At 35.1% G+C, this 13,124-nt stretch overlaps 1 protein-coding gene across 4 annotated transcripts in view; it reads left to right on the top strand.

Annotated features, from left to right (window-relative positions):
- CENPE (centromere protein E) overlaps positions 1 to 13,124 on the top strand; it is a 38,752-nt gene that overhangs the window by 5,220 nt on the left and 20,408 nt on the right. For 3 of the 4 annotated variants that reach the window (XM_072861897.1, XM_072861894.1, XM_072861895.1), the window contains exons 9-23: positions 853 to 904; positions 1,771 to 1,858; positions 2,060 to 2,186; positions 2,836 to 2,955; positions 4,342 to 4,500; positions 4,873 to 5,017; positions 6,283 to 6,377; positions 6,698 to 6,754; positions 6,836 to 7,003; positions 9,183 to 9,257; positions 9,515 to 9,637; positions 10,001 to 10,135; positions 10,749 to 10,926; positions 11,386 to 11,540; positions 12,579 to 12,893. In XM_072861897.1, coding sequence (XP_072717998.1) covers positions 853 to 904; positions 1,771 to 1,858; positions 2,060 to 2,186; positions 2,836 to 2,955; positions 4,342 to 4,500; positions 4,873 to 5,017; positions 6,283 to 6,377; positions 6,698 to 6,754; positions 6,836 to 7,003; positions 9,183 to 9,257; positions 9,515 to 9,637; positions 10,001 to 10,135; positions 10,749 to 10,926; positions 11,386 to 11,540; positions 12,579 to 12,893 — 1,992 coding nt within the window. The remainder of the gene's footprint in view (positions 1 to 852; positions 905 to 1,770; positions 1,859 to 2,059; positions 2,187 to 2,835; positions 2,956 to 4,341; positions 4,501 to 4,872; positions 5,018 to 6,282; positions 6,378 to 6,697; positions 6,755 to 6,835; positions 7,004 to 9,182; positions 9,258 to 9,514; positions 9,638 to 10,000; positions 10,136 to 10,748; positions 10,927 to 11,385; positions 11,541 to 12,578; positions 12,894 to 13,124) is intronic. The other variant, XM_072861896.1, reaches the window with a different exon arrangement.

Here is a 13,124-nt window from a genome sequence, read left to right as displayed (position 1 = left end):
AAGCTTTCTGTTCTGGCTTCATAAGAAAAAGCTCTGGGATCTGAATGTAAGCACTGCTCATGCAATATCTGAGCAAACTACTGCCTGCTTTTTTTCCTCACCATAGGTTATGGGATCTACTCTTCTTACACCAGCTCCCTCTGTCTGCCCTGTCTCTCTTCCAGCTGACTTTATAGTAACCGTTTCTACCAGGGGGGAGATGGAGAGGTTTTTTGGCCTTTTTGGTCTGTTGTTGTTTGGTGGAGTCAGTACAGGATTTTACCCTTCTGAAACAGAAGCCAATTAAAGTGAGGGCTACTTGCTCAGGCAAATTGTTATGGGATGCTATAAAGTACTAGCTGACTTTGAACCAGATTGAGTGAGGCTTTTCGTCTGGTATTTAATGTCTTCCTTTCCTTATCCCCACAATGACAGGCAAGGAGAGACAGCTGATTCAGGACAGGGTGCTAGATAATTTCATCTAGGCTCTCTTTCCCATGAAAGATTGAACCAGATGATCTGTGATTCTATGAAGCTTCCTATGGCTTGAATCTGTAATTAGCGCTTCTGTATTGAGAAACTATGTTTATCTTTTTGTTACTGAGGGTAGAGGGAATTGCACTGCAAATTTGAAATACTGTTCGGAGTGGGATTAATAGAGTTCATACAAACTTATTCCATGTCCTTATGTACCTTGAAAGTATTGGTTGGTGTGTGTAGTAGCTATCGACTAGTTCCAATAATGACAGACATCTTGCTTTTTTTCTAAGTGTAACTTTAGTTTATGAAGTGCTTAGCAGAGATTTAGAATTAAGATGATCTAAAACTAAATTGCCTCAGAACTAACCTGTGAAATATTTAATGAATTTGCAGAACTTGGTAGATCTGGCAGGCAGTGAAAGAGCTAGTCAAACAGGATCTGAAGGTGAGTGTTAATGAGGCTCTCCTAATGACCATGTCTGTTAATTAACCCTTATGAGAGACTCTGATAGAAAGGAAATGATTTGATCTATGTGCTGTTGTGTTACTTATTGTTTACAAATCTCTTTTTTCCCATTGGTAGGGCAGGATCTACTCGGGAAAATACAAAATGTATTTTGCACTTTACACAATTGCACTTAACACAATTGTTTGCTGTAAAGTGCGAACAATTAGGTAGTAATATGGCTTTTCTAGAATAGCAGCAGGTCCAGCAACAGTCATGCACTGAACTAGTAGAATGGAGATGAATCAGTAAAGATTCACCTGTAGTGAAGAAATCATTAGAAGCTTGTAGAGACTCATATGTAAAGGTGAACAGATGGCTCACTCCTTAGCTAAGAGGAAGCTTAATTGTTAACAATGACAGCACGAAGCTACACAAAAATGCCTGTATCATAAAAAAAAAAAGTTATCTGAGAGGAACACAAATTAGTATTCTCTCTTACAAGGAATAACTAAGCCAAAAGTTGTCTCTAAGGCTGATTTGGTATACTTACACATGTAAATATGGGCATCTGCAAAATTTAAACAGGAAACAAAATTAAAGTTCTTATGGTCCCAGCTACTCACTATGTAAAGATTAATGTTTATTTGTGATAGATTACTATCTTATTTTGATGCATTTTGGCTATTATAAAGGATTTGATACTGGCTGCTGATGGGTCATAGTGCATTGTGGCACTTGGATTTAATTCTTGAATAATACCTCTGAGCATAACATAGCACAAAAGCCTGACAGGTTGAAAATGTATCTTAATGTTGTTTTAAATGAAAAAAAAAAAAACAAAAAACCTACTGTGTGATACCTAGGTGTCCGACTGAAAGAAGGCTGCAATATAAACCGGAGCTTGTTCATTCTGGGTCAAGTTATCAAAAAACTTTGTGATGACCCTTCTGGGTAAGCACTTGTGTTTGTATACCTGTTTTAAGAGAAGTCACTAATAAACTAAGAAATTGAAATCCTTTATATATATTTCTATTTTATGTAGGTAACTATTTCAAATAACGTATTACCTCTAGAAAAGGTATTTACTGTGTTTTTTCTATACAAAAATATGAATTCTTTATTCATTTTTTTTTCTTCCCCCTTTTTCATCAGTTTCATAAATTACAGAGACAGCAAGCTGACTCGAATTCTGCAGAACTCCCTTGGAGGAAATGCTAAGACGGTTATTATTTGTACAATTACTCCTGTTTCTTTTGACGAAACGCTCAGTACCCTTCAGGTAAAACTTCTCACCTGTTTTCAAGCCTTATTCTGAGTCAAGGCTTCATTGTAGACAGGTTGGAGGAGTGGAAAATGTAATCTGCTGTAGTCACTTGAATCTTCTAAAGGTCCTCTGTCAACTTGGAACTTGAAATATTTGTTTTGAACACATCTTTTCCCAGTTGTCATCTTGTACTAGGTTGTCTAACGAGCTTTCTGGCAGTTGGAACAAAGCTCCTTCTCTCACCTTGCAGGCAGTAGATAACCTCTGTTTTCTCATTTGCCTTTTCCAAACACAGTTAGAACTACAAGTCCTTGCTAACACAAGATGTTAGGTCCTACAGGAAAGGGTAATTGAACTATTCATGAACTGTATTCTTTAGGTAGGATTGTCTTCCTTTTTGGTGGTCTCTTGAGCTTTTTATTAAATAAAAAAAAACCTTGGTATATTTTTGATTAAATGTTAGGCTCCATTTTTTTAGGTATTAATATTGAGCAAAGAAAACCTACCTTTTCAAAGCTTAGAATACATGAAACATAAGCAAATGTAAACATTTGTGTCCTTTATCTAATAAACTGTCCCTTTTAATTCTGTTGGGAAATATGAGATATAAGTCTTTTGATACATTTGTTCTCTAACTATTGCCCATGAGAGAATATTCTTCCAGTTTGCCAATACAGCCAAAAGAATGAAGAATACTCCGAAAGTCAATGAAGTACTTGATGATGATGCCCTCCTGAAGAGATACCGCAAAGAAATTCTGGATTTGAAAAAACAGCTGGAGGAAGTATGTAATAAACTTATTAAAATTAATCTATCCTTAGTACTGATAGCTATTTGGAAACATTCTGCTTTAAACCAAAACCAGTTAAATTTGGAGGGGTAGGTAAACTGTTTAAAGTGGCATCTGTCATTTCTATTGAGAGAATAGAAATTGAAAAGGTGATGTGAAGTTTAGAACAACTGATGATAGTCAACATATCTGTGTGAAAGCTAACACTGAATGAGATCAACTAACTGAATTGCTTTCTTTCTGTAGGTTAATGTATTTAAGAAATAGAAATTTGTCATGCCTTATAGCACACTTTAATATTGCCACAGATCAAAAGGAATAATTAACTGACATTCGATAACTTCTTATATTGCAATAAAAGATTCAACTTAATTCATGTTTTTCCCCTTTACCGATGTTTAACTTCAGTTTGAGTTGCAAGAAGTTTCAACTGCGTAAGATCACTGCGTATGTCACGTATAGGCAGAAGATACATTTAAAAAATGAACAATAGTAACTTCCCACCAAACAGTGTAGTCTCTTGTGTTCATCTTTCTCCAAAAATCTATGGACTTGAGGAGCAATCTTGCAAATCTTATTAGAGCATAGATTATAAAAGATAAAGCAGAAGAAAATCACAATTCTGAACATACTGTTTTGGTGGATTAAATCATCAAAAGATGCTTTTTTTTTTTTTTGCAAATAAAAAAATAGTAATAGGAAAAGTTTAAGGAAAAATAATTGACCTCTTATTTTTAAAGAGAATTAATTTGCAGTATCAACTTGCACCTAGAAGTGTGTTTGCTGTCTTCTGAGATAGTAGGTAGTGAGGGAAATAATTTAGTACAGAAGAGTTTGTTGGAAAGTCATGTGAACTTTGAATTACTCTAAAGTATTGTAAGCTTATGATAAAGTTGTCAAAAAAACTAGCTACTCTAATGCAGTTGCTTTACAACAGAATAAATTTTCAGTACTTCAAATTTTAAGAGAGCACATGCATTAGAGTAGCTTGCTGTTATTTGACAACTGAATCATAGTTCTCAAAGAGCTTCAGGCTTCTGGCACCATGGGAAGGTTGTCTTAAACTATGTTACACTTGAAAGAATGCTTTCTTTTTTTTTTTTTGTCCCTAGAAAAATCTGAGGCTGTATTGTTTTGGGGAGTTTTGACTAAAACTAAACTAAATTGTTTAGTTTACTAAACTAGTAATTAGTAATTAGTAAACTAAAACTAAGTGTAGACTAAATTGTTGGTTTCATTGCTAAAGATTAAAGTCATCTCTTCCAGGCTTAAAAGAATATATTTAAAACCAACTGCACACATATTAGTAATTGTGTATCTTCTGTAGGAGTAGTTTGTGCTCTTAAAATGTCAGTTTGATTAATATTCTTTTTATGGAAGGTGTCTTCGAAGACTCAAATTCACGCAATGGAAAAAGACCAATTGGCCCAGCTGTTGGAAGAAAAAAACTCTCTTCAAAAAGTACAGGAAGATAGGATACGAAACTTAACTGAGATGCTGGTGACTTCTGCCTCCTTTTCCTCAAAACAGAATGCTAAAGTAAGCACCTGTTCTAGATCTTATTTGTTAACTCTGAAATACTTTGCAAAAGGTAATATTAAATACATAGGGTATATTGACAATGAAAAATAAGTTTGATAGGCAATTTTCACATCACTTTTCTTATTTTTAAAGGGGTAACTTTGAATTGATACTCACTCAGAAGTTATTTTAAATGTTGCCTTGAAGTGAACAGACTACAGAGACTTTTGCTTTCAAACTGTTATGCTGTAGTTTAATTTTGAAGAAACTGCAAAACACTGTGTAGTTAGCTGCTGGTGCTGTTATAGAACTAGCCTAATGCAACATCTACTCTATACTTAGAGCTTTGGTTGTATCACTTTTTCTGTAAATACTTTTTTTTTTTTAAAGGCCAAGAGAAGAAGAAGAGTTACTTGGGCTCCTGGTAAAATAAACCAGGCGAATGTGAGCTATTTTGAAGACTTCGAAAAACCAAGGCTGACTGAAACAAAAAAAATGAAATTGTCTCTGTCGACACTACCAGACATGGAGGATTGTAAGTATCTTCAGGAAAAAATACAGAAACTCTGCAAAGCAGCTTTGAAATGAGAAATAATTCTTTTAATAAATCTAAGTTAAAAAGCAAATTAACTTGCCAATAATATGAAAGCTCCATTTACTTGGCACTATACTACTCAGATTATGTTCCATGAACGCAGTTTTGAAAGAGTTACCTGTAGCCCGTAAGGAAATTACATTTCTCTGCCAGCAAAGGATGCTGCCTTGAAGGGAAGTGGTTTTAGCACAATAATACTGGTAGTTCTTGCGCTGGAAATAAGAATCATTTTATTTAAAAAGTGGGAGCATGAGTCTTACTATCCCGGGTGAAATAATGTTTAGCAAAGGTCTGTTGGATAACTTTGCAAGCATTACTTAGTTTCCCAAAGGGAATAAGTCAACTCTCTGATAGTGCATACACGGAAAAAACAGCAAAGCCAAATGTCCCTGTACACACTTTCTAACACACCTTCTCCCTCCCCCACTTCTGGATATTGAGCTTTAATTTGTTAAAACCAAAGGTAAGAGCTGTGAGGTAAAAGGCAGGGTCTACAAATACTTCTGCCGTGCAGCCTACCCCAGCCCCCCCAGTTTTTTGTAAAAGTAGCCAAGGTTATTGTTTAACATCCAAACTGTGTTCTCCCCCAAAAAAGGAGGGGGGAAAAAAAGGGGGTGTGTGTGAAATTCCAAAATCCTCAACAAGAATAGAGAAGTCATTACTCAAAGATCAGACTGAGATACAGAGAAATGCAAGGACTTATTAGAGGAGCGAGGGATGAGGAAAGTTGAACTGAAGACAAGAGAATAATTGGACAGTATTGTAGCTGAATTGCATTTTCTTACAGCCTTATTACCTATTCTTCTGTGAAGCTTTTTTGCTTGTGTGTGGATTGTCAGGATTTTCTTCTGTATGTGGGCGGGTGGTGCTTTTTTCTTTAAATCTTGCAGGATACTGTTGAGTGGTTCTTTCCTTGACAGTTAAACACTCTTCCTAGTCTGTAATTCAGTATATATTCTGGATTTGGTTTAGTATTCATTAACTTGTGATAAGGTGGTCAGCGTAAGTGTAGGGACTGGACTTATAGTGTGGTTCCCTTTCATAAGAGAAAATCATGGGATTCAGAAGTCCTACTCAGTGTTCTACATCTTTGTCATTGAATGATTGTTTCCAATGTGATAAAATTATTTGGTAAGAAAATAATTCTTGATGTCCAGTTTAAAATCTACTGCTACTGTATTTTTTTAATACATCTTTCTTTTCAGCTATGTTAGAGAATTCTGAACATGACAACCAATGTCTGATGGCTCCTGATCAAACTTCGGATGTAGAATGGACTGCTGGACCTAACATGAATTGGGTAACATTGTAATCTATTTTGGTTGTCTACCACAGTGCATATACATTACATGCTCCTCAGTAAGATCAGCCTTACTCTTCTGTAGAACACCAATATTCTTCTATATGTCTGAAGAATTATTATAACTAGTTGGAAAGTAAGTCTCTTGGTCAGCTCTGAAGTTGTGGGATGGTTCTGTGATTCTATGGTTTTGTGGCGAATGATCCAGTAAGCTTTGGTATTTAAATAGGACTAGCTGTGAAAAGACAAGCAACAAGGAATGTAATACCAAACTTGCTTGATCTTGTAGATCCGTTAACTGAGAGCGATTCTTTTTCTAGACTCAGAGAGACTTTGAAGAATCTGTGCAACTCTGTGAAGCGTTAGCACTAGAAAAGGTAAGTCTGTTCTTTATTTTCTAGAAAATAAGACTGACATTCCAAGAACAACTTCTAAAGTTGCTTGTGCTGCTTCTTCAGGACATTGCTGTAAATGAGGTCAACATCCTACAAGCTAACTTTAATAACCTAGTTTTGGAAAATGAGCGGTTAAAATTAGAAATAAATGAAATGAAGGAGAAACTGAAAGAAAAAATAGAAATGGATGAATTTGAAGCACTGGAAAAACAAACACAAAAAGATCATGAGGTAAGGTGCATTGAAATAAATAGAGATAAGAATTCTCTATGCTTAAATGTTTTCTAGAGTTTATTCAGTGTACATATACTTACATGTTGATTCACAAACAGATGGTGTTATAAGCTATGTTCAGCAACAGAATGAGTGAACCCAGGATTTAAACTGCATTTACTCAGTGTGTAAAATCTGGACTTAAATTTTTGGACAGTTGCATACTGCAGTCTGGTTAAACATATATTTGTGTGTATATATGCATCCATATACTTTTATATATGCATGATCTGAATTTCACTCTAGATTTCTGGAAGAGACAGTTGTTTTGCTGCGTAAATACACCTTAGAACTGTTTTGAAGTATGGTTGCTAAACCATACTTCACATATTTCTTGTGCAAAACACCTTGGCTTACAATCCAAGATAGTTCTGGCTTTTGGTAATCCATTGAACTATGTGAGCATTAACTTTTAACATATTATTTACCTTAGTAATAAAATATTTAAAAATAATAGTGTGAATAGTAATGTCTGTGGAAAATTGAAACATTGTATTTTGTGCCAGGAAGTCAGAAAAGGTAAACCTACCTACTGGATAACTTACGATATAGGAAATGCTGACTTTCAGTTCTCTTCACCTCCTTGTGCTGTTAGTGGAGGTGTACCTTGCATGTCCAAATGTTTTATGCTCTGAATCTGGAACCTAAAATTTGTATTACTTGTATTAGGTTCTAGCTGCCCAAGGGCTAGACTGTGAAATAAGTCACAGCACAAAAAAACAACCAACCAACAACAAAAAACCCCCAAACAAACAAAACCCCAAAACCAACAAGTTGAGGTATTGAGACATTCCATTTCTTTCCTCATACCTTCTCTGCAGATTACTTGTACATGCTAGTCTGTTTAATGTCCTCTGACCATGAAACTAAGGTTGAAGCTGAAGTTACATCTTTTTGCATTGTTGTTTCAGGTTACAATTTAACAAGATCACCTCTCATTTCCTTTGTGTTCCCTACAAGGATTTATGGATCTTAAATGAAATAGATCCATAATAGAATATGATTTAGCTTGTATTTAAGGTTCTTTTTAGAAGACCCTTTGTATACTAGACTAATTGTGCTATCTTCCTTATCGGCCAAATTTAGCAAATCCTTAGTTACAGTTTTTCCCTGCAAAGCTTTTGTGTATCAATAACAGATGCAATGTTCTAAAGTAGCTTCTATTACAAGAATTGCTTTCTGAATGATGCATGTTTTCACATATGTATCTGAAGACAGTCCATAAAATGTAAGCATTTGTTGATATCCATGTAGCAGATTAATTACAGCAATACTGAATGGTCACAAATACATTAGTTGAAATCCATCAATTTAATCACCACAGATATATACAGGTAAACTCTATTAGTCTAATAATGACATTAAATTACTTCTGACAGTAGTATTGTACCATATCTTCTACAACAATCCTCTGATTTTGAGATTACAGATTGGGTTTTCTTCTTGCTATACTCCTAACTATATAGAAATACTCACAGGAGAGTGCTTGTTTTAAAGCTTTTCACTGATCTTAAAATCACAGATTGCATTTTCTCTTTTCCTACACTTGTGACTAAAGAGAAGTACTTGTAGATGAGTGCTTATTGTAAAGCTTTTCTAGTAAAGACCAAAAGAAAAGAGTTCTTCAATTTTAGAAGTGCTTTTCTATCTAGTCTTCTACTTATGCTTCCTTTCAGAGGATGTCACTGAATGTGTTCATGGCTGGCTTTACCTCAATTTTGGCACCTTCTCATCCTTGTTAGTGAATAGATTAAATCATAAATATCTGCACTGTGTCATAAAGCTGCATAACATGACTAGAATTTGAAGTGTCATATCTGTACAATTTCTGCATTAATTGCTTTGATCACGTTGCTCTTGCTTCTTGAGCTGTTGCAGATTAAATTGTACTTTAATCCTTTCTAATTACTGGGAAGCTAAAACAGAGCTTTGCATCTCACCTAGCTATTTGAAAGAACATGTAGCAACTTGCTTTATAGCTGTTTAAATAGAGCTGTGTGTGTATATATGGTTTTCCCACTAGTAGAAAAGAAAACATAAGATAGACCTTGCTTATTTTCATGGTGTTGGCAACTAAAACTACTGGTGTGGGTGCTTTCTAACATCCTCTGCAATTTTGCTTCAATTTGCTCCACAGATACAACTAATGCATGAAATTACCAACTTAAAGAAACTAGTTTCAAATGCTGAAGTGTACAATGAGGAACTTGAGGTGAGCCTGTCTGTGAATTTACATGCAATAAGACTTGTATGAAATGTGCTTGGTTTGTTTTATCTTGAAATACTGTATCTGCTGAGGACAACCTATGCATCATTGGGCTCGGGTTAGTCTTACCAGCTATAAGGAGGGTATGTCTAAAACCCATGAATGCTTACTATGTACAAAGCAGGCTTTTGGAAAATTCTTGCCTGAGAAACCAAACAGGGTACTAGAATCTTCCTTCTCCCTTTTTTTTCTCCAACCTTTAGGCAGAAATAAACTCCAAATTGGAACAGCTGAAAGAGAAAGAGAACAAAATAAAGATACTACAGAATCGTGTGGAAGAATTACAGAAGGCAGGAGAGGAAAAAAAGGACATATCTTTTTCAGTGGTAAATTTGGGTTTTCTGCTGGGTTGAGAGATGGTTTTGGCTTTGTTGGAGATGGGTTAAATTTAGGTATAACCTTGGTATAATTGAAATCTGCTTCTTTACAGATGTTAGGGAATTTTTTTTACAAAGCTTAAAATGCTAATTACTACATTATCATACAGCAGTACTCCGGTGAAGTAAAGCTATGGGAAATGCTGCTCTTTATCCCATCTCTCAAACGAGCCTGCTACTGTTCCTTTTAGAGTAAATTTACCAAGTTTTCTGAGCCTGTATTTACATTTTAACCACATTATAATGAACACATTTGCTTTATTATGGCTATATATTTTTTAATTTCTTTGAGTATTTATCTGTCTCTTTCAGGGAGATTCTGATAAGCTAATTGAGGAAATTCAGCAGTTGAATAAATCCCTCTTAGATAGTGAAGCTATAGCCTTGGATGCCAAAAAAGAATCTGCTTTCCTCAGAACTGAAAATTTGGAGCTGAAGGAGAAGATGGCAAGTACTTATTAAACTGCATTTATAGCTGTACAAAATGTTAAAGGCCTGTCTGTTCCCAGACTAGTGAAGAAGGCAATCGATAAAGACAAGATGTAGTAGAGTATTTAGAGAAAGCTAATGAATCATGCTCCAAGTAATGTTTTTATTATGGAATTCATGGAAAATGGGTCTTTAGGAGAAAAATAAAAAGAAAATAGAGGCTTCTTCCACAGGAGTGGGTGGTTAGTTTTAGGTTTACCAGTAGAGAGAGAGCAAATGAACAGTTTTTAGGGAGTTACTAGGACATAAGACTCCAAAGCAAATTTTACCAGAGAACAAAAGACAATAAGAGATGTGAACTCAGAAGTGGGATGGAGCTTACTTTGAGCTTTGAATGAGTAAAGACAAAATAGTAGAAGCAGTTATGGCCCTGAACTCTAAGGTAAGGTATGTTTTGTTACAGGACTCTGGCAGGAATGCAGTTCTTAGGTATGGCAGAATAAGCCACAATTTATCAAGGCCAAAGCTGTTCAGAGTGATATCAGGAAATGTGACAGATGCAATCTTTAAATGTTAAGCGAGTAGGCTTTTATTTTGTGTGTGAATGGCATGTTGTTTTGTTTTCCTGAAGAATGAACTCTTAAATAATTACAAGCAAATGCAACAGGATGTTCAATTCTATCAAAGCCAAATAGAAGCTGGAAAAGCCAGTTACAAAAAAATGCAAGCTGACTTGCAGAAAGAGTTGCAGTCTGTATTTCAAGAAAACACAAGGCTGACTTCACTGATGGAGGGTAAAGTTCCAAAAGGTACTGTGTCGGTTGGTGCTTTTTTCCCCTCTCCCTCTCCTCCTTTTTCCCCATAATGGTGGGGGGATAGGGAAGAATTTGGCTCTTGTTTTCTCAAATACCTGAGCTTCTGTCAATATAAAATATTAGAATATCTGGTACTGCTCGCACATAGTAACTGCTTTAGCACTTCCTTGAACTATTTGGAAAACTGCAACTTAGGGGATGTTTTGTATTTTTCAGAAAGACAATCAAGTTAATGAAGGCTGTTGGGGAGAACCTAAATTAAACTAGATGTCAACAAGTGATGACCAAATTCAGACCAGTAATTTCATCTTTTAATTGGTGGCCGTTGTAAAATATACTTTTCTAGAATTATACTGATATGACATCCAGAATGCATTATAAATCTTCTGCTTAATGTAAAACATGCTTTTCTTCTCTCACACTCTTATTCATCTAAATCTGTTAATTCTCTAGATCTGCTCTCTCTTGTGGAGCTGGAAAAAGAGGCAGCTGACTTAAAAGCAGAACTAGAAAAAGCATTGAAAGAGAATGCACTTCTACAAAAGCAAGTAAATGAGCTATCAGAATTTCAGTCTTTACCAAATACTGTTGAGATACAGCAGAAAGAGGTAAACAAAAAAAAAAAATCTAACTCTTTCCTTATTTTTATATTGTACTTGACTAGTAATATATTAATGGAGGCCTATTGGATATGAAGTTTTAAAGCCAAAAGTTGTCTTGAATCAAATAACCTGAGATTTTACAACTAAGTTCATTAAATTATTGTTCCTCAGGTATTTAATATTTGCACCTAGGAATAAATTTAAGATTACATGTTTAGTCACAAAGTCTACTATAATTAATCAGGAATTTCTAGTCCAACACTTGCCTGACTACTTGCCATGGTCACTGTTGATAACTGTGTGTGTATGTATAAAGATTGTTTGATCCTGGTTTACTGTTCTAAAAGTGAATTTTTGTCTAACTGGGCGAAGAGAAAATTTCAAGACCTCTTAGCAGAAATGCTGCTTGAGAAGTGAGAGATTCAACTTGCAAATTCTGGAAAACTTGTAAGGAAACTTTTCTGTTTCCTGGCAGGTCAGGGCTTTAGTAGACTAAGCTTGCTATAAATTTGTCTTAAAGGGTTTGTTTGTAAACACTTTCTACGTTTGTTTATCCTTAAATACCTGCTACTAAGTATGCACAGTGAAAATTATGCAGGGCAAGTCATTTCACAAACTCATGAATGCTTTCCAAAAAGTTCCAAACCCTTCCAGTGATCTACTTCCACTAATAAACAAAACTTAATTAGACGTTAACAACTTTATAAACTTTGTATCATGCAGAAAGTATTGATACATCTAAATGTTCAGTTTAGGAGTTACAGCTAGGAGTATCGGTCCAGTCCTAGCTCAAATATGGGAAAAAAGAAATATTTAGAGTTAGAGGAGAGGTTTCAAGGTTTTGGAAGGAGCTTGTCTGTCTTGCTTTGATTTGAAGGATTGTTTGCTAGGCAGCTCCCTCCCAACAAAGCAAAACCCAATGTACTGTGCTGTGTGTTTGCCTGTACTTTTTTTCCTATATTGCATATGAACATGTCTTTTATTATGCAGCTATGACAAATACTGATTTAGAAAATGCTATTAATATTGCTTTTCTGTTGGCAGATTCTTGAAAAATGTGAGGAGCTACGCTTATTAAAATTGGAAAGAGAAAAGCTGCTTTCTGAAGTAGCTGATAATGAAATTAGGCTTAAACATATGACTGAAGAAATTGGAAAATCAAAAGACAATCTAGCAGATGCACAACTTAAATATGTAAAGTCTGATCAGGAGTATGTAGCACTTAAACAGCTCCATGAAGAACTAGAGCAAAAATATGTAGCTGCATCAGAAAACAATGAACAAATGAAGCTCCAAATAGATATTCTATCTAAAGAAGCACAAGAGTCTAAAACAACTTTGGATGAAGTGAAATTAGAGGTCGGTGTCAGCTTGGTCCTTTTTACAGATAAGACATGAGGAATGCATTCATAGTATTTAAAAAAAAAAAAAAAAGAAAAAAACTTTCTTGGAGAAGTAGTCTTAAAGATATAAATAACACTATCATTGAAATTCCTCTAGCATGAGTGGATATTATTTATTCTGTGCCAGGTGTATAAGGTTACAGGATTATGCAGCTCAACAGTCTCTCTTTTCAAAGGCAAAGAAATG

This window comes from Ciconia boyciana, chromosome 5, assembly GCF_034638445.1.
Source record: "Ciconia boyciana chromosome 5, ASM3463844v1, whole genome shotgun sequence".
Classification (NCBI taxonomy): Eukaryota; Metazoa; Chordata; class Aves; order Ciconiiformes; family Ciconiidae; genus Ciconia; species Ciconia boyciana.
The sequence above is the reverse complement of the archived record's forward strand: the minus strand, read 5'-3'. Positions and strand labels throughout refer to the sequence as shown.